Source organism: Populus alba, chromosome 15, assembly GCF_005239225.2.
Source record: "Populus alba chromosome 15, ASM523922v2, whole genome shotgun sequence".
Taxonomy (NCBI): domain Eukaryota; kingdom Viridiplantae; phylum Streptophyta; class Magnoliopsida; order Malpighiales; family Salicaceae; genus Populus; species Populus alba.
In genome coordinates, this window is record NC_133298.1 from 14,439,057 (window position 1) to 14,466,775 (window position 27,719).

Here is a 27,719-nt window from a genome sequence, read left to right on the forward strand (position 1 = left end):
AAAAACCAAAACCATACCTTGTCCCAGGAAGATGTTGTCATTACCATTGAACTTGATGCAGTTACTGAATATCTAGCCTTTACAGCGGTGGAACGGGATATTGAATCATAGCTAGAAGGCTTAGCATTCTACAAAAACCATTGGAAAAAAATAAAAAAAATTTCAACAAGTTCAGCACATAGTGGTAATTACAGCCATAGGTAATCAATTTTCATAAGATGTAAATTCTTTTAGGTAGAAGGAAATCCTATATTCTACTGACAGCTTTTTAGGCAATGCTATATGGGATCGGGTCCTCAATACATGGTGCATATCCAAAAACATTAAGATTTCCCTGCCCCCAACTAATGGCTAGGTAGAATAAGCAAATGATAACAGTTGCTGCATGCTTAGCAATCAATGCTTCAATTTTTTTATCTCTTAATTATTCTGCACAGCCGTACCCGCACCATATGGCATCAGCTGTATCCACCTTACAATCTAAATAAGGTGTGTAAATTAAAAATAAATACCATTTACTTTATTTTTCTTTGAACTTAAACCATGATGAGCAATGCAAGGGAAAGAGCACAAATTTCTTACCAATATGCCAACGCTTTCTCAATAAAAGACCCACTAAATGTATAGTTAGAGAGTTACTTTTTTCTCCCCTTTTCACCAATCATAACAATTACTGATCCCCATTCAATTTGGAAAAACCAGAGGAGATACCAGGAGTGCAGTAATCTGCTGTAGCAATAGTAAAGGAAATACCTCGCTTTGTGCAAAATGGTGCAGAAATAATTGTGAACCAAAAGAGAAGGAGAGAGAAAAGAGAGCATGTGAAACTGAAGAAATCAAATTTCATATTTAAAATGCATCATATAGATGCGATCCTTGATGCACTTGCCTTAGTACTTTCTCGCTTTGATTGTCGTAAAGAAGATTTTTCCATGACATGACATAATCGAAGTTCATTTAGGGCATTCAAGAAGACTTGAACTGATTTAATCAGCTCATTAGACTCTGTTAGTATATGTTCCTGCGCCTGCATGTAATAAAAAAAATTCAGGTGCAACCATGCAAAATACGCTGCAGTGGATAATGAGAGTAGCATTCCAAACTTCACAAGTAATAGCATAAACACAGTAGCTTGTCAAAACATTCACACCCAATTCACATTGAACTGATACTAATTTTACTGTTTCCTAACCTATTGACTTGTGTCATTCGAGATAAGAATACCAATAACATGACGCTACAGTAAGACAATAAATAAAAACATAAAAATGTACTTTCATATCTTTTAAAATATATATATTGTGTGTGTAATTCTACTTGACATAAAATATATAAACTAAAATGGAATATAACAAAACAGAAAAGGATTCATCTGACTGATATGTGAAAATTAGACAATGCAATAACAAAGCTCTATTAGCCAACTACCTGAGAACTGTTCCACATTCATTTTAACCAGGTTGAATCTAAAGCCACACATCTAGGTAAATTCTACTTTCACTTGTGTATTGCTTTCATATTGCCGTAGCTGTTGTCCTTATGGTGCCAACTGAATCAAGTTTCTCTTTTTCTAGCATCCATAAAAGCTATCATTACTGCTATGACTAAAAAGAAGAGAGCTTAAAATCATAGAGCATTAGAACAAGGAGTAAGGTCTCCTTATAATGTTTTCTCCTTGTATCTTATTGAAACACCAGAAATACATGACACTTTTATCACACTCACGAGAATTGATTCCAAGTCTCTGGATAATGTTACTACCATGTATCTTATCACAACACTAGGAATGAGACAACAAATATCTATTACATAAATTAATTCTTTCAGAATCTCTGTTGATGACTAAACTCCAGCGTACCTGTCCCAAATCAGCTAGATTTAGCCACATAAATCCTTTTCCTCCATTTGTTTTTTTTTACACCAAACTCTTCATGAAAACAAAGTTGTTATGACAGTAAAGCATTTTTAACTGCTCAAGCCCAAGTCATTCCTTGGTCTACCTCTCGTTCTCATTAATCCCACTCCAATCATTCAACTCATCAGCATGAGTGCTCTCTTTTCGATAAATGAAGGCCATAAATCGAGCATGATTTCACTCCTCACTAAAGGTGGAGCTCTGTTGTGTCTTGATGTGGTGGCATGTATTGCTTGGCTCCCTATTTCAAGGTGTAGTTCCCTGCATAGCACTTTAACTTGTCTTGACAAGAGATGGTATTCTGCTATGTTTTAGATTATTGATAGGCTACAGAATTTTATTCTTAACATGTCTCTTCGTTCACACAGGCCAATCTATACTTTTACTCAATTCATTAATAAATAATGTCTCTGATTAACCGAAAAAGAAAAAAGAAAAAAAGAAAATAGTCACCAGTACGTTAATATATCAATGGCAGCCATAGCCAGTCCAACAGCACTCTTTGGAAAACTAATTAACCTGAAAGTTTCGGCTAACATTTAAGAGCACAGCAGTATTTATATCAGACCCATCCCTTAATATGCAAGTCCATTTGCATTTTGCATATGGACCTCAATAGCAAGCCTGTCAATTTTGTGCAACAATCAATGTTAGTTACATGGATTTTCAGGATCTGATGTTTTGAGCACCTGACAATTTGTTCATGATAGCTTGAAGCTGTATTAGGAAACATCAACCATCCAATTTAAAAGCTTAATCCAATAGGAAGAGCTTAAGAAAACACTTATAACTAACACTTAGCTTATCCTGAACTGGTACTCATTCAATTCTTATGATATCTGTTAGGGAACCATCAAACATCCAATCAAAAAGCTTAATCCGATGCTTATGGAAGAGCTTATGAAAATACATATAGCTAACACTTAGCTTATCCTGAACTGGTACTCTCATTCAATTCTTATCAAATCTTTTATGTGTTAGCACATATATCTTAACAATCGCAGCTGCACTCATTTAAGGGCATGCTGCTCTCTTACGCCATAAGCCATCCACCAAATTAACAGGGACAGTCATCAAACCAGTCCTAGAAATTTATCAAGTTTTCTGGTTGAGTCTTCAACTTTAATTTCTTCTATTTAACTCTTTACATGTAAAATTATCAGTTGAGTTCAACTACAAGCAACTCTTAGAGAATTGATGATGTGGTGGCCATATTTACAACAGTAAATCAGAAAATTCAGATTACAGAAATCTTTTGAGGCTACAGAGTAGTTGGCTTCCGAGAAAGGAAAAAGATCAGTAATCCTTTTTCCCTTTTTATTTGCTTTGCTGCAAGAAACGTTATGGGAAATTGATGCTATAAAGAAAGAGAAAGACCTACCCAGTCGGCAACGTGGCTCTTCTTTTACATCATCTAATGTACCATTATTATCCATTTTCTCTGCACTCAGAATGTGTGCATATAGGGTTGCATCATCAATTCTCTAACAGAAGTTTGCAAGTGAAATTCAACTAGTACTTTTTCGAGCGTTGAAAGGAAAATTTAGAAAAAAATAAAATTGATAGACTCAATGAGAAAAGCCAAAAGAATTCAGAGACCAATTTCATGCTCATTGGAATCTAAAAGAGGACCTCAAACCCTCTGAATATCAATCAAGGATAAAACTTTCCCTCTGTCTCCCTGTCATCACAACCCTCCCCATGATGCTTTAACCTCAATAAAACAAGAAACAGTGTCCATCAGAACTACCTCAATGTGAAGTGACTCTTCAAAATCACAACATTACTTTCCTAGAAAATGCACCATGCGACGGCAAATAACAGCATGTCACCATTAAAGTTTTACTGCCTTTCATCCTTCCAAATCTAACAATGGATCAACCAATAAATCGTACTATAATTCTATGGGGATTATCTTCCTCCTAGAAAATGTACCAGGCAATGGAAAATAACAGCATGTCACCATTAAAGTTTTACCGCCTTTCATCCTTCCAAATCTAACAATGGGTCAACCAATAAATCATACTTTAATTCAATGGGAATTATCTTCTTCCAAGTCCCCTCTTTTTATACGTAGAGATTAGGAACTGAAAATGGTCACCAGAAAGAACGTATACTACATCCAGTTAACAACACCCCCTTCAGTAACACTAACATTTCGATGCATCTTCTGTTTTATTCATCTTGCCAACCCTTCAAAACTCTAGATTTTTGTTTACCACGGCTTTTAGTCTATCAGAACTATGCCTCATTGAAAATAATAAATAAATAAAATGAAGAAAGATTTAACATGCAAATTAAACCAAATAAAGAGCCATGAATCATTTAAATACTCAATTATTTAGACATTAAGCAACAAGGCAGAGATTGAAAATCTGTAAAATGATAAAATCCAGCTTGACAGGAAAATGAAAATTTGCAGAGAATAAAAAAAAATTACCTGCAAAGAGATTAATTTATGAAGATCAACATCAATATCCTTCTGAAAAGCTAGATCTATGATAACACTTGGAAACAAAAGCTCAGCAACTTCAGCTTTCAATAAAACGATATCTTGGCATAATCTAAAAGCAGCATAATAAGCAAACCATTAGCAAAACAGTTACTTTAACAGGCAAGAATAACCATAAGACACAATATAAGCACCTAGATCTATAGATAGTTGAAACAAGTTACTAAACTTATGAAAAATACCTTAGAATAACATCATTGCAGTAGCTAACCAATGAATACACAAGTGGACAAATCCACATTTGGAAGGTCTTATTACATGTCTCCCATATTATAGACTCCTCAAGTGAAATTGCTTCAGCTGAAAATGACAGGAAAAAAGAAACCATCAGATATTTTGCATGCAAACTATACAGCAAAAGTGAGACTCTAAGAGAAAGTAGTGTGTTTATTGTTTAGTAATCTATTAAAACAATATGAAAATGAAATACATGTCCATATGTGTGATTAAACACAAACACGAGCATTAACCTCGTTGCAGCTTAGTCTTAGAATATAAATCATATATACTGCCAGAATCTCTACTCTAAATAAAAAAAATAAAAAATAAATAAAAGATTGACTCTATAAATCAATCAAACAAGCTCCTGCAGAACTGGGTTCTCACAGGGCAGTGAGGAGCGTGAAGCAGAAATCTCTTCTTAAACCCATTGCTTTGAAATTTTCAGTGAATGCAACTTTCACTCAAATTCATAACAACCCAGAGAACAACTTATCTATACATAAACTCACTCTAATTCTTGAGTTGCAGACCCTTCCATCATGGTCATCGTGATTCCCATGGATAAAACAACTCGTATTCAATAATCGATTGATATACTACAAGATGTGACCTATATGTGGGGTCTGAATGGAACATAATTTAAATAAATAATAAAACAATGGAAATGCAAATCAGATAATGACATGCTATTGAAAAAAAAAAAAAAATCAGCAGTCAAAACAACCTAAACTCCACTTATCAGAAAGCAACTATAATAATTATGATGGTAGGGCTGATATCAAAAACTCAAAAACTTTTGATACATAGAAGTACTTATGATGAGAAACCTAAAACAATTTGGTATTGAAAGAAATACCAAAATCTTTTAAGGAAAAAAGTTAGTAGCACTTTACCTCTATACCTCTTTTCAATATCCAGCACTAACTTCTCCACCAGCTCAATATTTACACCTTTTGAGTGAATCTACAAGACAGAATTACATAATGATTCCCTCATTAAGTCGACCTATGTCCATAAATCAGGATAAAGCAAAAGATATCACAACCAAGGACACTAAGCATACAAGCACAACTGCCAGCAATAATGTTCTAGCTCTATCAGCGTTGAATTACAGCTTCAAAATGGGTGCTGAAAACGGTGAAGATATCAGCTATTGATGTTCTGTAAGATCACCATATCTTTTGTTTTCTCATCACTTTTTACATTTAAACCTATCTGAAAGCACTTCCAAACCTAGACATGCATCCCACTTACATTGGTATTCTCACATTACTTTAAAATTTTAATCTCAAAACAATACTTAAACCATCTTTAAGATAGTAACCTAAACATCAGCAACAATGCATGTGGTACTGGGATAGCAGCACCAGACCAGAGTAAAATCCATGCCTACTACGCCAAAATGAAAACATTTTCCCCATATTGTCAGTAAATAATATCAAGGACCTTAACAGTAAAACAACTATTATAACAAACAAACTGTCAACCAGAATATGTGTACCTCAATAAGAGACCTTTCATAAGAACCAAATGACAATAGAGCTCTTTGACCTCTTTCAGTTGAGAGTATTCCCTGTTCAAGGGGAAAAGTATGAGAATGTTCTTCATTTCCTTTAGTAGAATAAATACCTAAGGGTATAGAGCTTTTTGGCATTTATAATAAATATCATCTGAAACTTCCATATAAAACATGAAATTAAAAGAAACAGAAACAAAGTTGAAAAAAAGAATGTTCACCAAGGGCATAACTGATTTACGGAAGAGAAAGGGATTAAATATCCTCAGACACAAAGTTGAATTATTATGGATCTGTTTGGCCTTGATGTCCTTGTAAGTTGCTATAGGCACAAGTACTAAAAATGAAAACTAAACTAATAAAAGTTGATGGATGTTTAGTTATTTATGTGCTACTGAGTTTTAAAGCAAGCAATGATTGTTTGGTTAAACTTAAATTAAAAGTGGTGTAGGGAATCAAAATGAAAAATAAGAAGACAAGTCTTTTTTCATCTACAGGGTGGATATGAAAGAAAAAAAAGAGAGAAACATGTAAGATTAACTAAAACAAAATGAAAAGGAAAAAAAAAGTACTATTTATGTGCTTCACTTGTTTTTGGTGAAACAAAGACCTGTATACATATAATAATAAAACCGTACTTATTTGGAAGGTTGAAGGATAGTTTTGTCAAATAAAAAAAAATTAATGGCTAATTGTGGAAGCATATTCCACTTTTGAAAGAAGCAGGTGATCTTATGATTTTATGAACTGAAGATTTTAAGGGGTACCGTAATTAATTTTACCAAACATTTACATTCAGATGAAAAATAAAGCACTGTTGTTTTGATGTGACTTTGAGCAAAAGGCCAATGACTTTATAATAATAGAAACAAGAGTGATTACATAAAGTTGAATGGTTACATAAAATAACTTTTTAAAAATTGAAAAGGGAAATAACAAAGCAAGATTTTTTTTTTAACTCAGCTCAGGTGTGCTTCAATTACAAACTAGTTAAGATGTCTATACAAACAACTTTCTCCATTTTTTTTTTCTTAATTTTAAGAGAAAAAAGAATATTCAGAAGCCAGATTCTGGGGGGAAAAAAAAATTAACATATTTAAATGCAAGTAACAGCATGATTTACGATAATCTAATTAATTTACCCAACCTTTACACAGTACATAACATACCAGTGTTTGAACTACTTATCAAAAAAACCATGCCAGAATCAAACAAATACCAATCCACACAAACACAGTAATTGTTGCATCCACCAAGCTGAGCAAAAAATAGCACAACGGGAAAAGCACTATTTGACAAATCTTTCACGTAATGACATTTAATGCACTTTTAGTTTTTAAGGTTTTATATAAACAGTTTTTACCAGTGCTCTAAGCATATTTCAATGCGTCTGTTGGTACATTTTTTCCAGCTTTAGGCAACCAACACCGATCCCAAATAAAATTTTCAACCATGACATTGCACAAAATTGTAACAGACATTGCAATAAATTGGCTAATTGGCAATTCCAAACTTATTGAATGCAACATTGATCAGGATCTCAGATGTTCAGGAGGAGCAATCAATCAAAAACAGAAATAACTTGAGTCAGATAAAATCAGTAGATAAAACCATCTAAATCTCCCCACGCTTACCCGAAGAGATTGTGAGGTCAAATCAACAATTCTAACAGAATCATCCATCAGATACTTCATCAGAAGTTTCAAGAGTGCAATCAGTAGTTCTTCAGATACACCAGTATCCATGTTAAAATTCACTTCAAAAGGGTTGGTGATCTTCAATTGTTGACAAACTTTCATTTGACCATAGTCTACAGGTAGATGGAAAACAACGGAATGTGGGTCCCCAATGCCAACCTGAAGTCACAATCAATAGAATAAAAAACCTTAGCTTCTTGTTCTCAGCAAACAAACAAAATGTAATAAGTTCAAAGGCCTGAACATGTATAAATTGATACCTTGGACACAAAATCAGACACCAATGGTCTGATACTACTTGCATCATCAGAACCACACATGCGAACAAGTGTCCAGATTGATTGGACAATTTCAGGGTCACGGTGCCAATACACATCCTCCATAACATCTTTCGTATTCCTTCCCCTCTGAAAACTTTCCTCCATAAGTAATTTCTTGTGCAGTGCTTGAACACTGCAAGAATATTTAGCATCCCAGTCACAATTAAAAGGCGCAAATTTCAAATTGCATGGCTAGATATTACCATATAAACCAAATAGTTTCCTTAGACATGATGAAAAGTTAGTAGGAAAAAATATTAAGCAAAAGATTACACAAAGAAGAATAAGTTGAAATCAATTTAAAAATAATTGATTTAATTTACAGATTTCAATAGAGTGATTGTAAATACCACCAAAAGTACTCTATGACCATTTATTGGAACCATAATAAGCTCGGAAAAACAGCTCAAAAAGGCCAATCACCTGCATAAAAGTAATCTTGGTGGAAGGTAGAAAGATCTCTTGACGAACTGAAAATAAGCAATACAAAATGTAAGAAAAAAGATGAGTCAGAGTGAATAGATGCCACAATAACAAATACCTATCAGGTTAACCATTAAGTTTAACTGCTGACCTCCAATAAGTGGGCCCTCGGAGAGTAAGCTTCGCATAATTGGTGATGAAACTCACGTATCTCATCAAAGATATCTATTTCAGGGAAGGGCTCCAGCTCCTGCAGAAGTAATAGCATGACTTAAAAGGCTAACTTTCTACTGCTTCACATGAAATAAATTTTGCAAGACGAGATCATAAGCACCAATATCATAAGCACCAATATCAATTTACACCACAGATGAAAGTCAAAACTTACTCTAACATAATCATGAAGAGATGGATCAGAGCCCACAGTAAGCTGGCAGAGCAAAGATAAGATTTCATATGCTCTAGTGCCAATTTCCCCAGAAGTTTCAGAGGGAATGCAACATGCTACCAACTTCGAGACTAAAAACTACACAACCCACAAAAAATGAACAAAGAACATTAGGAATGCTTTGGTTAAAGATAATTCTAGGTCTTAGAATATGAGGTACCTGAAGCTGTTCACCAAGCACATTGGCAATGTCTTTGGATGGGTTGCCTTTTAATGTGTTGAGCAAAGCAGAAATAACACGGCAGCATTGATCTTGTAAAGCATCACAACCAATGAATTGTCCAATCAAATTGATAAGATACCTGTTACTCAAAAGAAAAAAGAGTTAAAATGACTCTAAGATAAAAGACATGTTTGTTAAAATTACAAATTGCCCAAATATTTCAATAGATAAAGTAAAACACTCAATTCAGTTAGTGGAATTTTAATGAAAAAAGACAAACAAAGTGAAAATGGAAGCAAAGAAAAGGCAAAAGCATGAGAAACAGTGTCAAAGGGAAGGAAACCCTTTCCAGAGTCATATCCATCAAACAATTTGGGATGGTGAAATGATTCCAAAAGAAGATGTCATGTAAAACCAGAAGGATGGTTAATAACTCTTTGTATTTAGTGGATATATGGAGTACCACTGCATCATTTGCAGCTTCACATTGCTAGACCACCCATCACAAAGGAGTTTTGAGGAAGATTGAAGTTAAGAGAAGGTGCAATTATATTGTAATGATGTCAGATAAGTAAACAGAGAAATAAGGAGAAAGAATGTTCAAAGGATGGCGAAGAAAAATCTTTCAAACAGAAGAGAAGATAGTAGAAAGCAGAGTTCCAAGACTTGAAACCAAAGTAGACAGAAGAAAAACCCCCAACTACCACAATAGTGTAAGAAAAATATACTTAATTATCCATGCAAACAACATATACATGATTTTTAACAGTCAATGAACAAGTGTACTGGAAACAATGCTTCAATAAGTTTGTATAATTGATCCAAAAACCCCATGAAAAACTGAACAAACATAATCTTTAGCACCATATAGCTTCCAAGATTAAATTTGCTTAAAACAAGGTTCCGATAACTTGGTTGTCATTAAAAAGCTCCATTTGAACAACTATAGACATACTTGAAAGTGCTTGAAACAGAAGCTCTACGCCCAATGATATCTACAAGCACCTCAATTCCGGCCAACCTATGGCATCTGTGCCTATGATGAACTGCTGCTTCTATTTTGTAATGCATTTCCACTAGAAACTGCACATCAAAACATGAAAAGTATCAGCAACAAACAATAGATAATGTTCAAAAATAAATACAAGGCACATGCTCACCATGAAAACTCTATCTGGGCGAAAAATGTTAATCTTATCAAGCACAGCAACACTTGTAGGATAATCCTCCCTGCATACATGTAATATTTATGTTAAAAAAAAAAAATAATAGGATCCAGAAAAATAACATAAAAGAAGTCAAGTGAGATAAGAAGGTAATCCACATTTCCAGAAACCCATCCACAACTGTTTGAATTGCACGTGCCACTGTTTCTCTGGAAAAGAAAGGGATTGCAGGATCCAGTGCACAAGAGGCAAGGGACAGAACATGGCTCACAATAGATACCTGCAAATATTGAAGGAAACATGACAATAAATGCAGTTGATAACTTGATATATTTATGGAGAGAAATTTACTGAATTCAGATTCTTATGAAGAAAGAATGACATCAATCTGTCCACGTACAACAAATAATAATAATAAAAAAAAAAAAAAAGCATTGCAGAGATTAAATTCAAGATAGCAAAACGCATGATCTCATTGGCATGAAAAATTTAAGAATTTGTCCACATACTACATAAAGCATTTCCATGCATGTTCGTATCAGAAATTAGTACATATCCAATGCTCCCGATATGCTTCCATCATTTCTCAAACAAATAAAAACTTTAATATGTAAATACAATCAGAAATTTGTAAGGAACCCTCTCATATGAGAAACATGAGTCAAGATATTAAGCAATTATTAATAGGTACAAAGTCATATATATTTTGGAAGAAAAGGAAGATGATGGTGATGGTAATCAATGTCTAACATGAGGATGAAGTGAAACAGTATTACAATTGCTGTAATTAATTTAGTTCTTTATCTAAACAGAGCTAAGGGTTTTTTTTTTTTTTTCCTTAAAAAATCAGGGTGCGATGCTTGTTTGATTAAACTAAATGATGGTATTGTTACAATTCATTTGATAGAAAGATGTCTGATGTTATTCATACATCGTATCATATCCTATTGACAAACCAATGCTACATGGCACATGAAAATGGGCCTTTGATTAAAGAAATAAAAATTGTTCCCTCGATATGAATACACATAACTGCTGGACAAAAATGTTTTCTTTTAAGGGACACAATATAAGTTGACACTGTACAAAACAATTACTGACAAGTAACTATCCATATAAAGAAAGGAAAGGAAGAAACAAAATTAAACACGCAGTGCACTTCCAAGGAGCTAGCTGAACCTTAATACCTAACAGTGCAATAGAACAGCTGAACCTTAAACCAACAAAAGATGTAAATAAGTTCCATATTAGATTCACTTTTTTTTTTCTCATGCCACTAACATGTTAGTTTGCAATAGCGCACACAATAAACTGAAACAGCCAATTTGAATATTTTTATCCCACTGAAATATTTTGCTCTTCACTAAGAGCTTTATATTTCAAGAAATAGGAGCACACCATGTGTTTCTTTATGAGCTTGTCTCTTTCAATCTCAGATAGCTCTGTCAAACACAGAATTGAACTCTGAAGCACCTTTGCTCCTCTTTCCCAACCAGATCTCTTACTACAATGCAACACAATACAAACTGAAAATATTGGCACAAAGTGAATTTTAACTAGAACTGCCAAAGGCTGACAAGCAACCTGCAACAAAACACATTTGTCAGCAGTTATAACAAACAGTAGTGCTAGTGCTAATACAAAGTAGCAAATACAAAATAGCAGACATTACTTTCCTACCCTAGCCACCCAATTCAGGTTGGAACTATCTTCATTCAGAACCAAAGCTGGAAGAAGCCATTGGCAACAGTATTGCATGAAATAACTAGGTTCAGCATCTGATACAAAAAGCTGTCGAATCTACAAAGCACAATTATTAAATGGTCAGGTAAAGTAGATACTTCAAGTTGTATGTTGAATACAAATATATTGTAATTACAACATTTGTTTTCAAGTAGTTAATTTAGGTTACACTGCATTGCAGTTATATATGGCTATGCATGTATACCATTTGCATCGAATAACTACCTATCAAACAATTATTCACACTGCAAACCCCGAACATTATCAACCTAAATATGAATAGCATGCAAAGAGGCTGAGAATGCCTCAAATGAAGCTCAAAACCTTATCAATTCCTATCCAGAGTTGTTGAAAGCATCAGAATCTTCTTGTGTCCATGAGATTTTAATAGTGTAGTACCCAAAGCAACAAAACTCAACTCAAAGGTTAGAACCCACTCATTTTCCATTACTGTAAAACATGAAATTATCTATATAAGTAAGTCCTCATACACCGTTACCCTCTCAATATTTTCACTGTTTACAAGACTGATATCTTGGATATACCCCAGCAACACCCCAAACATTTGTAGTTTACTCACCTAATTATAAAATAAAACATCCACTCCTCCAAATGATCTAGATCTAATGGTATGATGTTTACACCTTACCAGTGACAGCAGAAATTATAACTAAGAGAGGCAAAAAGAAAAAACTTCTACAGTTAAGTTGTATACACACACACACATACATATACATGCATACCCAAATACATATATATGTAACAGATTTCCCCCTTTGTTATCTTCTATCCATCAATTTCGGTCAACTTAACTCAATATTATATGATTGCAAGCAAAAAAGCCAATAACGCTAACTAGATAGATTTTGGAGGTTAGGGACTGATCTTTTCATGAACAATCTAACTGGTCATCTTCTTTTCTTTTTTTTCTTTTTAATTAAACATATTTATTGATAAGCTACATATGATATTGAGTAAATTCATGTCCAAGCATATATAAAATTATTGAAAGAGTGATTGATAATTACAGACTTATTTTTAAGTGATATGTCGTCTTTGCAAACCATACAAGATAAAATACTAATATAACAAATATAAGAATTTGCACTCAATTAAAATGAGGCTTGATATCATTCTCTCAATTTTAAAGTCAAGGAAATGATTAAAAAAAAATTAATGGTCTTTTTCTAATAATTTTTTTATTTGAAGATAAAATTATATATATATATATATATATGCAATCATGATATTTTACAATTACCTAGGCGAAATGTGTTTAAATATAAAGTTTCAAACTAATGAAATCAAATTAAATGTTACTCATTAATCAATTAACAAAATAAAATGTTCTATTTGGACTTTTATTCCTAAGTCAAAGAATAGTCCCCAGCTTATACGAGAATTAATAGATAAGTACCCGACCTTCAAAATAATTGAAGTTGGTCCATACAAAATCATAAGACCTTCAATATACATACATTTAAACTATTTTTATATCTTTTAGTTTTAGTTTTAGTAAATATGAAAATAAATGGGGGTAATTTCAATACAAGAACCATTTTCATTTTTTATATTACATGATTTTATGATCAACACTGTTATTTGTATTTAAGAAAACTTAAGGGGGGCTTCTCTTGTGAGTGGCTTTACCACTGCCCTTTATGATGGAAACTTAAAAAAAATACTTTGAATTTGCAATAGATCTGACTTGGTATTCATATTAAGAAATTTATACAAGGACTTTTTGAAGCATAATAGTCAAACTAGGAATGGGCAAAAAAATGCCATGACAATTAATGATTCTATCAAATAAAGATCATAGGAGGGAACTCGGATGCAGTCTACCATTCAATTACTATGGGCTCAAGAATTTCAGCCACAAATAAGAAGGATCAATGCAATGGAAAGAGTTTCTGAAGAGAACAACTATGATGTAATAAAATCAAACAAAGGAATCAGGTTTGAACCCGCAAACAAAGAGAAGTAGGTCTGAGATTCAATTTTCCCAAGCATACAACATGGTACTTATTGTAAGCTTGAAAAGAAGAGAATCCAAAAATGGAACTGGAAAAGTTCATGGAATAATATCCTGATAAAATCTGGTTACACAATTGAATTCCTTAAACTTGCATCAAAACTATCTAACTATGATATGCAGTTTCTTTTTGCTCTCATCAGTTTACTTTTTGCAACAGAAGTCATTCTCTGGGATCATCAATGGGGTTGGCCAGCCTGTATCATTTCCAATTCTATGCAATGATATTTTCAAAACTATAAGTTTAGATAAGCACCACCTTTTGACAGAAGAATCCTATGCCATAACAACTCAAGAGGGATGCATATTTATTCAATGTTCAACAGAGAAAATTTCACTTCAAAATCCATGGTATATCATTCCCTGAGTTTGATGTGTCTGGTAGAAGTGCTAAACAATTGGCGCATTCTAGCTCAAGTACTTGAGCAAACAATTAGTGAAAGCTGTTCCTTTCACACCATTTTTTATTATCGCTAAATTTCCTTTTCCCCCTTAAAAAAAAGGTAGATCTAGAAATTTCCATTACCAAAATAAAAATAAAAAAAATACCTTGCAGTTGACTTTGCTCATTAATAATACAAAAGATACCTAATATATCTGCAACTGAATGATCTATGGGTAGCTAACACACATTTGACAAGGAGTTATATGAGACTGAATTTAAAGTACCTCAACAAGTGCCACTAAACTAACATCGCAAGTGACCCAGTAGAAGAGTATTGATCCCAGTAGCTGCTCCAAGTACTGAAAATATATAAATAAATAAAGACTAAATACAAATATAGATGACATGTCAAACATTCAAAAACTATAAAGTAATAGAACTCAAAAATCCAGTTGACTTCTGGGGGGGGTAAGAATCAGAGTGCATAACTAGACAGTATATTCCTACTCAAGAGCACGAGCTGAGCATGGAAGAAAAATGGAAGTGCAACTGAGGATCACTTTGATGTACTGCCCTCATTAAAATAATTATCTTCCCAAGAGACTCCTACTCAGCACTAAAAATGCAACATTAAAAATCAAATTAAAGGAGAGAACTGCTATCATAACCTTGGACCTGGTTGCGTAGTTGAGCTGCCTTGACAGATTATCGAGTGCCGCATGCACCAATTCCCTGAACCAAAAGGTGAAGACATCAAGAAACTAATTATGCTTCATTACAAACAGCAAAATAAGGTGGAATAATGTACCTATGACCAGGGTCAATGGCAGAAATCACGCACATCATGAAAACAGCCTGCACATGTCACATCAATCAGCCCTTTAAAATGCAGAGACTTATAAACCCTAAAAGGCAAGTGAAGTTTAAACAAGTCTCGGCCAGGAGGAAAGATTACCTCCAACTCTATTTTCTCACTATGCAAAGCAAGATGCATAAGAGTAACAATAACAGTTTCCATTTTTGGTGTGGGCTGAGGACCACAAGCTAGGACCTCCTTCGCAGTAACAACTTTTCCTTTTAAGGGAATAACCATTGCAACACCAAAGTTTGAACTGGATAAAAATAGCAAACAAGTATCATCAATATTAATGCCATGACAGAAATGGAGAAAAAAGGTTGATGGTGATAACAAAATTGTGGGGCCAAAAAAAATAACTAAAAGAAGAATGTATTACTTGAGAAAGTAGAATGCACAACTTGGAGAACAAGAATTCCATACAAAAGGTGAAGAAAATTGAGCTAAACTCAATATACAAGACCACTCCAATCCTACTTAACATTATTTGGGGAAGCACCCCTAAAGATCCCCAAGGCCAAACACCATAAGGATGCAAAAAATCTTTCATGTCCTCAATTGCCTCCAAGTACCAGTTTTCTATATCCAAAAGCACAATAACTGCAGAAAAAACACAACACCCAATGGATATCCTGCAACCCTTCCTCCAAAAATACCCACAGGATATCCCAGACCAATTTGTCATCCTCCTCTGGATCACACATGACTCACCTACCACATGAAACTAAGATACATAGAGAGTTTAAGCATGTCCACCATTAACCTGACACCTTTGACATTATACTATTCAAATCTCCAAAAATATGGACCATCAATGGCAAACATTCACAAATCTATTAATATATGGTCAAAAAGAAAAAATTGCCTCAGGTAAATTTGAATTCCTGTAACTAAATGAAAGATTAGAAAACAATCAGCCATCAGAAAGCATAAAAAGCTCACTAAAGTTTTCACTATCCATGAACAAAAAGGAGACAGATGTCCAGATTGGCTGATGATAGCTGCCACCATATCTTCGCACACCCCGATCACCTCACAACCAACTTCAATGGTACCCATGAGACCACGACCCACTAACAGGAAGATTGCAGCATCAAAATCATTCACTAACTCAGCATCCCACTTGCATAAGCAGAACTAGTTTTTGAAAAATTTCTGAACAAGCAGTTATGAAAGAAATATACCAATGGGCCTAGTGATCTAGTGGTAGGCACCTCTTGCTTAGTGCAAGAGGTGTTGGATTCAACTCCTAGTGGAGTTCAATCTCATCCACTCACCTCTGCAGTAGCACCATAAAAAATAGTTACAAAATGACTAAAAAATGAAGAAGCCGTTTGGATAGAAATTGTTTGTTGGAAACTCTAAAATTCTTCTCCACTCAAAAACTCATGAATACTGACATGGTACAGCTCCAAAGGATCCTATTATTTCCCACTTGGGTCGATTATGTTAATTTACTTGAAGTTAAAGCAAAATTGGATTATAAAAGGCATTGCAAATTATATAGCATAGTAGTTCCTATACTGCAAGCTTGGAATGAATATCAAAAGCAATCAACAGACAAGGAATTGCAATGGGCAGAAAAAAGAGGCTAGAAAAGTAATCGTTTTTTTAACATGAACATTTGCTGCATCAGAAAATGTTGGAAGTTCAGAGGCTAGAAAATGATGGAATCACAAATATTTCAAATAGATTGCAGTGACTGCATATAATATACAGGGAAAAAACATGAATATACAATCACTCTCACATGCCATAAAAATCCATCACAGAACAATCAAACAATTCCACAATATCCCATTAGAAGATGTAATTGGAAGTTCCTATTACATTGATGCATGATTTGACAGATGTAGCAAAGATACTACTATATTAACATCACTTAACAACCAAGACATGGTCGAAAAAGTGAGAAATGTGCTATACTGAAATACTTCATTTGCTATGAGAAGAACAAAAAATTTGAGATGCTAATGCATAATATGCAATGGCAATAAGAAGTTTGCACATATCTTGAGAAATAAGTGTGACAACGAATATGAAAAAGAATGTTTTACAATTGGAAGGAAAAGAAACCTGAATAAATCATCAAGAGGATATAGTAAATATTAAAAGGAAACCTACCAAATATCCTGGGAGAGCTCATCATGACCATCCCAAGTTTGGAATAAAACACCAATCCGCCGAGCCAGTGAAAACCTAACTCGATAGTCAGGATCTTGAAGCATTAAGAACAACCTCTCTATCATTGTCTATAAAGATTGCAACAGGGCAAATATACAACAAAGAATAAGAAGGGCATACAGTTTCAAGTTATAAAAATATAAGAAATAGCTAGCAAAACCCTAGGATTTTTAGGACAACAGCAATGAAGGTATGGCATGTGTCCCTTGGGGAGATGGGGGGTTCTAGAGTTTTTATGCATCAGCACATTCATGTTTTCATAGTTTAATTACAGCCCACCAAACATCATGCCATGTATATACAATCTCTAAATGAAAGGTATCTCTGTCAGTGTCAAACAGTAATCACCTGACCAATTTGAGGACTGAGTAAGACAAAATCACAAAAGCAATCAATAAGCCTAACACGCCCTGACCAGTCAAGAAGCCCCAATTCTGCTATTTTGTTAACCAGTTCTCCAAGATGTACAAGACTCTGCAATAAAACAATCACACCAACTTCAGTTTTAGCATAAGATTGACCCCAACCAACATGTGAGATAGCAGGATTCTAAGGATAGAATTTCAGTAAGATAATCCTTACACACTTTATCAAGATGATCAAAAACCAAGTCATAACTGAGACTAGTATGTTTGGGGCAGAGACATCAACACAAATTATAGAGGCACCATATGGCGACAAACACACATACAATAGGTTGCAGGGTACAGCAGTAAAAGAGCATGAGTTGTTATAAATGGAATGTGCCAGATGCAGACAAAAGGATGGGGACATTAAAGATAAAATAAAGTTAATAGCTAGGATTCAAACATAAGCAGATGAGAATGGCTGTGGAAGACAGTGGTTGCACACTGGAAAATCACATTTCTTCATTTCTCAAGTCCCAATAATACTATGGTTTAAAAACTAAGCAGATAAAACTCAATAGATTATATTGGTTTAGAGACAAGTTTCCTGTCTCTATCAGGAAAAGAAGTAGACAGGATGCAAAACTTCTTGGGTAAAAGATTGCGACAATTTGGTGAAACAATAGATGCATCTTCCTCCACAAGTCCCTGTCTCTATAGAACTCAAAATTTCATTTATTCTTGTTTTCCTTAATATGACTTTCCCTCCATACCAAATACAGAACTCCCGCATATCACCATCAGTGTGTATGATGATAATGATGATGACAGAATGCATAAATGCATGCATGCATTTGGCAAAACATTAGATGCATCTTCCTCTACCAATCACTCACAGAAAACCCAAATGAACATTTATAGTAAAAAATTAAGACTCAATGAAGAATTGTGACCCAAAGCTCAGTGCAGGAATTATTTTTACAAAGAAGGACAACCAAAAGAAGGGGAAAATGCTGATTTACTGTGAATTCCACTCTTAGAGATCAATAGTTTTTCTGTTTTAACATAAAGGAAACCAGCTATCATGATTTCTATCTTTCTAATGAAGTACAATCATCTTGCAATGCAAAATAGCACTAAATTTTGTGAATACCAGTTCAGATTCTCTTTTCCATGCAGTTAGAGCAGCTTCCTTTCCAGAAGCATCTAAGGATAATAAGGTAGCTAGCAATTGACAGGCAGCAACTACTACACCAAAACAGTCCAGCTTAACACTTGCTTGCATCTCAAACATGCTATTCATTGTTTTCACCTACATTTTGAAAGAAAAAAAAAGAGAGTATATAATTAGAAATGATCAAACGAAATATAAAATGCTTCAAGCAATGAGTTGCCTGTTACTGCTAACTCTTAATGAATTTCAACCAGACATTACCAAGTCTGTAATTTTTGCAGAAGTGGACCAGTGAAAATGTTGACAGAGATGGTAAAGAATATTCTCACGCACCTGAAAGTGTGAATTACAAACAAAAAATAACAGAACTATTAGTGCAAGAACTACTGAAAACTAAAACAACAGCCCAGCTTTGTAAAATACCTTATTGTCACGTTCATTTTGCATGAGCTCAAACAGGACATCCCACGTAACAAAATCTAAAACTGGATGAAAACTTGAAAGAAGTGATATCATACCCAACTTCCACTTCACTGCAGAAAAGGATAGACTAGTGCCAATAATCCCACCAACAGGCAAAATATCCACATTTTGCGTATCCTCAGTCACATCTAACTCCATGTCCATAATCCTAGTGTTGCTACCCGATGGACCATGTATTTGTAACTTAGAATCAGTTGAAGGTAAATCAGGCAGCGATGGATCTGAATGAGGGCTTCTTACACATTCAGAAAATTGATTGTATTGTTCAGCCAGTTCCCTCAAAAGCCTCTCCATGGATTGTGTTATTGCATCATAGAGAACAACATCCAAAGCAGTTTCATCTCTACTTTTGACAAAGATAGGAGAGAATACAAAGCTTCTAAATGAAGCTATAAGAGTGGTTTTTAAATTATAGTCAGAGCTAGAGCCTGAGCAACCAAGAGCTTGAAGGTCATTGCTGTTTCCTTGAATTGCATTAACAGCATGATCCAACAATTCCAACAAGTATTGACTCATTTTTGAAAGAAATGGTGAAGCCTCTTCTCCTTTCCTGAACGAGCATAAACTATATAGGTTATATATTAAGGAACAAAAAAAAAATCAGGGGTGAAAGCAAATGTCAGTGACAATTAAGGGCAGTGCTTCAAAATCAAAATACGGAATCTTCAACAGTACTGTTCAAATGCATAATCTGAAAGATACAAGCAAACACGCAATGCCCTCTTCCCAATTCAAATGCATGTTAGGTATAGAAAACTGTCACATTAAAAGAAAAATCATTGTACAGATTCAAAAGAAAAAAAAAGAAAAAAATGGACAGAACCAAAAAAAAAAAGCAAAGAAAAAGAACAGCATAACAGGCATGTAATTGACATGACATATTGAAAACTAAATAAGTATATTTTTTTCAAAATAAATAATGAAGATTGAGAATGCATCATAGATGCAGAACAAAATTGATAAAGACAGCCAAGAGGTATAGCCAGAGATTGCAACTGGAGAAAATTCAGAGTACAATACAAACTAGTCCAGCAGAAAAGCACAATACCCTACTAGCAATTAAAGGCAGCCATTTTACTGAAGTAAAAATTGCTTAGATTATTCAATTCACCTTTTAATTTTCAGAAATAAAGTATACTAAATGTTGAACTAGCTAAATCCAGCACCAGATAGTGAAACTTAATATCAAAATAATTCTTATGAACAAAGAAAAGAAGTAACAAACAGGTTTTCCACGCAACAAGTCAAGTTAAAAAGAAAGCACGGACCTTGTTAATACTGAGCCATATATAAAATTTGATAATAAAGAGCATATAAAGAAGACATCAGATAGAGGCCTCTTTTCCATCTCCTTATCTCCTACAGCTCCAAGAATATAGCCCTCCATCTCAAGCAACAGCAGATCTCTAAATTGTCGAGGAAGACAGCCACTTTGATGGCCTTGGAATGAAGAAGCCTGAATGTGATCAAAATGGAAGATTAAAAAAAGAAAAAAGAAGAACAAGAAGAAAAAGGCAAGGAAAAGAACTGGAAAACATTCCATCACCTCAACTCTTGAAACCAAATGAATTTTAGAAAGAACTTCAACAGAACATTCAAAAAGCTCACAAGGCCTTTCCTGTTCATGTTCATCTGTCTGCAAAAACACATCAGATATTGAACTCTCAATGTCAAAGGAACCAACTTGTGTAAATGATGTCCCAAAGTTAAATAGCATTCAGGGAAGATGAACAGCAACAGAAACCTTAACCCGATCATCTGTAGCCTCAAAGCTATCTACAAGAATGTTTGATGAGGAAAACCCTCTGTAAGAATGTGTGAAAGGAGCACAACCAGCACAAAGAGCATAGACAGCTGCTGGTAACAACAGCACAACATGCTCATTCAATATGGAAGACTCCTACAAAAGAACTCAACTTTACTAAGAAATCATATCAAAAAGTCAAGAAAACACGAAACTTCAAGTAAATATTCCATCATGAACAATAAAAGAGACTCAAGTTGCAAAAAAAATTATAATTGGTTTAAATCATTTGAGTGATAATCCTGTGAATAGTCCTTCTTTTATTGCAGCCTGAAACAACATCAACTACCATTGAGGTATATGAGAAATGATTCTAAATGGTGCATTAACTTCCTAAAAAACTGGTTATTGTAAGAAGTATCCAAGTTCTAAAGTTTAAGCAATTCCTTTTCTTTTCATTTTAATTTAAGAAAATATAAAATTGAGAGAGATATCCAGCCTGTGCCTCAATAGAGTTATTGCAAATTGTTATACAATCCATGATTGAGGCCTCTCTCAAAAGCTTAAGCTCTTGGGTTGAGTGGTCCCTTTTCATGATGTTAGGAGTTTGAATTCTACCACCCTCATTCCCTCTTCTATTTAAAACTTAATAAATTTCAACACAAAGTAGTGGGCCATTGTAAGTTCCAAACCAAATGGCTTTCAATTGAGGTTATTGTAGAGATTATAATGTAAACCAATCTTGGAGCCTCTAGTAATAGTTATCCTTTGACAAACAACCACTGAAAATTATTTTACACCCTCACTAAGGTCGAGGTCCAAGCCCAGGAGAACAGTTGAAACAGAATAAACCAAATCAAATCCCAAGAAAGTGGAGTGAGCTTGGAATATGGTGCAACAACTAAATCTGACAAAGTCGCAATGGAATTTTGTACCATGTTCAAGCATGCAAGCCCAAAGCTTAGACTATTAGGTTGGTTATAGACCCCTAATTTCACCTTATTAAGCATAAACTTAAAACAAGTTAATTATGATTCAACTTCAATGATTACAATGTGTTTCAGTGGTGACAACATTCTAACAAGGCACCTCAAGAAACTTGGAAGCTTCCACACCATGTTCTACAAGTACAATAGAGACTTTTAATAGATATTGGTTGTGCTTGTGGAGAAATCCAACAAAATGAATCACCAAAACTAGACCAAACAAAGACGTCATCTAAATGCATAATAAGCTTCAGAACAAGTAATGTGTGGATATATGAACAAAGGAACAGCTTATGAGACAAATTCTAAGCTTAAAGCATGCTTCCTCACTTTGAAGAAACAGATTTCAGTGGTATAACATTTCCTCCACTAGATAAAAATTTCCTAATTTATTATCACCTCAAGGAGGAAAAGCAATGAAGATACCCGGTGGTCACTAACACTACAATATTAACACATCATGACATTAAAAGCCCACCTTCACAAATAAGATTATGTGATTAGATGTAAACAAATATAAACTCGAAAAATAAAAAACAAAAGAGCAAGAATATTGGAATAACAGACAATGTTGCTGTCACAAATGAGAGTTATACAAGAAATGGACCTTCCAATTAAAATAGCCTAAAATTGCTCTTAACAGATTCTTCCGGAGATGTAAAGAGTCACGAAGGTCACCCTGCAGACATAGTGGTTCAGCAAGTTAGACATGGTATCATCGTTGGGCAATAAATCCTCATTCAAAGTTCCATGCATTAAAATCTAGAACCACAAAAAAAAAGAGATTGAATTAAGGTAGATGCCCCTGTAAACCTGGTCCTATATGCTTGGCAAAGATTATGCACCCAATCAACTAGGGTATTTTATTGCAAAATCTCTGTTTTAACTCCAGCAACAAAGGGTAGGTAGCAAACAAGGGGAGGTAGAGCTTAATATTTGTTCAATGACATATTTAGCAAGGCAATGTTATGTGCATCGATAACATCCCAATCAAAATAACAAATGGGGTAAGTGGTACTGATATAAGCATTCTTAAATATATCAAAAAATAAGAGAACAAGAAAAAATCAAAAGATCCCAGCCTAAGCAACTTACTTGAGAACCCTTATGAGAAAAATAGCACACAATGAAGTACAAAACAGACCTGGATTGGCAAGATAACAAAACAATCAGATAAGATATCTTAACAAAATAACATCAGTAAATGGTTGTGTAATATTCTGATAAAACGCCAGCCTTTAATAAAGATGATAATTTTTTGCTTTCATGAGGAGCAATTATTCTGTACACCTAGTGCAGTGTTGCCTCTAAAATATTCATAACGATCCTATCTGTGAGGTCCTATCTTGAACAGGTTTGGCTAGCTTAGTTGACCTTTTGAAGAAAAAAACATAATAACCATCTTTCTGTCCATATATAATTAAACATAAAGATACACTTGCATTGATGGCGTCCGCTTAAATAACTTAAGATCCCATATATCTGGAGGCACAGCACAAGTGCTCATTATATCCTGAAGGAAAAAATTAGGACATGAAAAAATTAGAAAAAGAAATGTATGAGAAAAATTTGCAGTCCACTAGAATCATGATACTCAAGAATCTCCTAGCAAGTAAATAAGGTCATTTATAAACAGAAAGAGTAAAAAACATAGTCTAAAATGATAGATTACTCACACTTGATATGATGCTTCCAAGTAACAATAAAGCAGCATCAGCCTGCATCAGTTCATACAAATGACTATGAAAACAGTATTTTAAGGGGGGGGGAACTGTTTCCCAATTAATAGGCAACAATATTATTTAAAACAATAGTCATGTTTCCTCTAAGTTGTTCAGTGCTACTATTATGAACCACCTTCCCAAACCCCCCACATTCCCCATCCCCCCCCTCCCCGCCCTCTCCTTTCCTCTCCACTATGCTTCTGCAGTAATCACCATCCTTCAAGCACTGCAGCAATCCATACAGCAGTAGATAAAAGTGCTGCTGTGCCACTGGAGTTAAAATAGCATTCCCACAACTGTTTCTTTTACTGCACAAATATCCATATTGTAATAAAAGTGCCTGCTTATTTATAGCTCTTGAAATTAATGATCTTGACAACATTTTTCCTCATCCAGTTTTCTCCATGGTACATAATTTATGAAGACAATGGCACTTCGTTAGGAAACCAACCATCAAAATCCATAACAGTTTCAGATCCTATGTTCTGACAAAATGGATTGTGAAAATTTCTTTTCTAGTCCACTTTGGAACCAAGCCACAGCTATCCAGCATGGGAGAACTCACAGCAAAACAACATTACTGAGCAGTTTATAATAAAAAAATAAAAAAGATATGCACTGAAACTTACAACAGAATTTAGATTACTGAATGTCAGCAACCCACGAATGAGACCACTCCATATCAATTCCCAGCCACAGTCCAACTGCATTATTGGCCAATGAACAACTCAAAGGTGGCTTCAATAAAAGAAGTGAAACTCACAAGCAAAAACATGTAAACAGCATTGCAGAAAGACATAATTGTTCAGTGATGGCATTTCATGGTTAGATGAACTAAGAAAAGCTGCATTTAAAATCTCAGACATTGTAGAATAGCACCACTAACGTGAAAGAAAAAGACAGGACCAAATAATTCTCAAAACTCAATAAGAGAACTGAATTTGAACTTGTTTTGAATAATTATGCAGTACTCAAATCAGCAAGATTTGCAAAGATCGAAACAAAATCTTAGCATCTCTTAAAATGGCATATCAATGGCTTTGTTCTGTTGGATGGAGAAATCAAAATTTCCACTAGAAGACTAACTTATAGCAGTTTTCACCTCATCCAGTTACAGCCTGAAAACCAAAATCTTACACCAACACCACAGATGCCAAGCACACTTTTCCCTGGTTAAACTAAGAAAGTTTCTTTAGAATTGAAAGAGTGTTTGTGAATGAGAGCATAGCGAATGGGAGATGCTTCAAAAAGAAAAAATGAACCAAAAGAATTGAGAGATGAGGCATTCAATCCCATTGAATATCAACCAAGATAACATGTCTAATCACCACTTAAGCAACATCTCATATGGAGCCAAGATAACATGTCTCAGATTTGAAGCACTTTTAGGTAAGATTTTCAAGAAATGATAAGTTCCATATTTCATATTCCAAGCAGAATTTAAACATGAACAATAGAAGTAGAGCTTAAATTAAGATTTGGTGCAAACAAGATTAATTGAATGGCCAATGATGTGCCATGATGACAGTGTGGTCCCAATTAATGGATTTGGTGCATCCAGATTCAGCTGGTCCCATGGTTAATGAAATAAAGCCATTTACAGACTTGTGACGTAGAACAATTATCCCAAGAGTTCATGGGTCAAATTAAAAAGGCCAAGCCTGAAAAGAAATTCGCAAAAAAACCCAAAAGCATCTCACATGAAGCGTAAAGTTACTATTTTCTTGTTTTAATTATTTTCCTAGTTAAGATTTTAATTATTTGTTTCCTACATAGCTTAGGACATTTAATTTAATTATTATTTAAAAATCCTAATGCTACATGGATTCTATTAACTAGGTGAATTTTAATTAAGAATCCTTTCCTATAAAGGATTTTAGTTTTAATTAGGAATCTTTTACCATAAAAGATTTGAGAACTAATATAAATAGGGATGTTTAGTTTATAAAGATAAAGACTATTATTTAGATTCAATAAAAAAATTTAGAGAATTTTCTCTAGATTTCTCTAGAGTTAGATCTATAATCTTAGGGCTTGAAAATCCTACTTTTATCTTCGCTATACGCTACATCAGGTGGTATCAGTGCAGGTCAAAATTTGGATTTATAGCGAACTGTGAAGAGAATCATGGGGCAGTTAGTGACAACTATCTTTGTGACAGTGACCAAGGGATGCAAGCTATTTAGGATCATCTAGATCGTCATTCGATAGCGATAGCAACTTCGAAGGAATGAGTTCAAACTGGGTATGGTGACATCAACGCCATATTTGATGACCTTACAACCAGTCTTTGAGGCATTAGGATTGCGTAAACATGAACCGGGGAAAAAGAAAAGCATGTGCCGGGGATGAAGCCCTCGGCCAACTTGTCATGAATCAGTTCATGCAAATCCTCGTGGTCACTAAAACTACAGGGTCTTCATCTGATGAAGAAGATCTACTTTGGCTGATGGGGCACAAATAGGAATCTAAAAGAGGAAAAGAACATGCTTGGAGACTTCACTCGGAGCTAACCTTACCTTAGACTGAACTCAAGTTTGAAGTAGAAAAATATGGGAAGGAACTACAAGTGGACTTCATAGGAACAAAAAGTATAACATCAAATATGGATTTTTTCTTATTATACAAGTACCATAAATTAAATTTTAAAGTTTACAGGTCAAAGACATGCTACTTCGTGAATAAGTTGATTATATTTGAAGTATTTGTTCCTTCGGAGTGAAAGTTTAATTTCTAACAAATAACTTAAGGACAAGTTTTTCTGACAGATAAATAGTGGAAAGTGAAACAAGACAGTATCACAATACAAATATTGCACAAAGATATGCATAATCTAAAAATGAAGAGACAAAAAAGGTGGGGGGGAAAATACCTCTTTGGAGGGGAGAGAGGGCCTTGATAAAATCTTTGATTGGGCATCTGAAAGCAACATAAAACTAGAGAGTTCCTGCAAACTCCTATGAATGCAAATAGATACCAACATGAGCACAAAGAGAAAAGAAGGGGGGAAAAAAAAGGAAAAATAATGTAAAACATCTAAACAATTTTCACCAAAATGAATAAAACAATACTAACATTGAAATATGCAATAGGATAAAATCATGAAAAAGATCCTCCATTACAAGGGTAGAATTTTCTTATAATTTCAAAAACCACACTGCATTATGCAGTTAAAGGAAAGGTGATACACGAATAGTGAGAAGGGAAATATACCGCAAAGTCCACAGCAAACCATCATAAGCAAGCCCCATATTAGCATCACTCAATATTCTGCAACATATTCCAAATCAGCAATTCAGCACTTGCAAAGAACTTAAGCTCCCAAAACTTTATACCAACAGTTACGGCATGTCATGAACAAAAACTGACACTACAATTGCACATAGGGATATCTACTACTGGCTAGACTAGCACATGATATGTACCCCTTCATTACAAAAATAATTATTTTAATACTTCTCATTAAAACTATAAAATCAATATATTGCAATAAAGATTTCCATTTAATTTTCTTTATGGTCGTTTATTTTTGTTTCAATTGGAATATAAATTTTATATCATCATATAGATGCTGTTTGTGCAATTTCAGAATTTTATAAATAAAAAAATCCGTATATTGGGTTAGTGATGAATAAGGAAGCTAAAAAGTAGAAAGAATATTTTGTATCATATTATA

The 27,719-nt window shown here is 34.2% G+C and overlaps 1 protein-coding gene across 2 annotated transcripts in view; it reads right to left on the reverse strand.

Annotated features, from left to right (window-relative positions):
• LOC118057498 (serine/threonine-protein kinase ATM) overlaps positions 1-27,719 on the reverse strand; it is a 49,679-nt gene that overhangs the window by 17,356 nt on the left and 4,604 nt on the right. The window contains exons 11-46 of one of the 2 annotated variants that reach the window (XM_073404872.1): positions 27,257-27,313; positions 26,916-27,000; positions 24,673-24,747; positions 23,996-24,037; positions 23,762-23,832; positions 23,415-23,463; positions 22,927-22,998; positions 21,334-21,489; positions 21,136-21,225; positions 20,858-21,045; positions 19,530-20,154; positions 19,368-19,439; positions 19,086-19,244; positions 17,934-18,059; positions 17,526-17,653; positions 15,501-15,657; positions 15,354-15,400; positions 15,214-15,277; positions 14,830-14,904; positions 12,063-12,182; positions 11,781-11,966; positions 10,541-10,662; positions 10,377-10,446; positions 10,172-10,299; positions 9,214-9,355; positions 8,994-9,131; positions 8,757-8,855; positions 8,606-8,652; positions 8,123-8,315; positions 7,800-8,021; positions 6,151-6,222; positions 5,543-5,612; positions 4,610-4,727; positions 4,356-4,479; positions 890-1,027; positions 18-128 (exon numbers count right to left, since the gene is read on the reverse strand). In XM_073404872.1, the coding sequence (XP_073260973.1) occupies positions 18-128; positions 890-1,027; positions 4,356-4,479; positions 4,610-4,727; positions 5,543-5,612; positions 6,151-6,222; positions 7,800-8,021; positions 8,123-8,315; positions 8,606-8,652; positions 8,757-8,855; positions 8,994-9,131; positions 9,214-9,355; positions 10,172-10,299; positions 10,377-10,446; positions 10,541-10,662; positions 11,781-11,966; positions 12,063-12,182; positions 14,830-14,904; positions 15,214-15,277; positions 15,354-15,400; positions 15,501-15,657; positions 17,526-17,653; positions 17,934-18,059; positions 19,086-19,244; positions 19,368-19,439; positions 19,530-20,154; positions 20,858-21,045; positions 21,136-21,225; positions 21,334-21,489; positions 22,927-22,998; positions 23,415-23,463; positions 23,762-23,832; positions 23,996-24,037; positions 24,673-24,747; positions 26,916-27,000; positions 27,257-27,313 (4,438 nt within the window). The remainder of the gene's footprint in view (positions 1-17; positions 129-889; positions 1,028-4,355; positions 4,480-4,609; positions 4,728-5,542; positions 5,613-6,150; positions 6,223-7,799; positions 8,022-8,122; positions 8,316-8,605; positions 8,653-8,756; positions 8,856-8,993; positions 9,132-9,213; positions 9,356-10,171; positions 10,300-10,376; positions 10,447-10,540; positions 10,663-11,780; positions 11,967-12,062; positions 12,183-14,829; positions 14,905-15,213; positions 15,278-15,353; positions 15,401-15,500; positions 15,658-17,525; positions 17,654-17,933; positions 18,060-19,085; positions 19,245-19,367; positions 19,440-19,529; positions 20,155-20,857; positions 21,046-21,135; positions 21,226-21,333; positions 21,490-22,926; positions 22,999-23,414; positions 23,464-23,761; positions 23,833-23,995; positions 24,038-24,672; positions 24,748-26,915; positions 27,001-27,256; positions 27,314-27,719) is intronic. The other variant, XM_035070093.2, reaches the window with a different exon arrangement.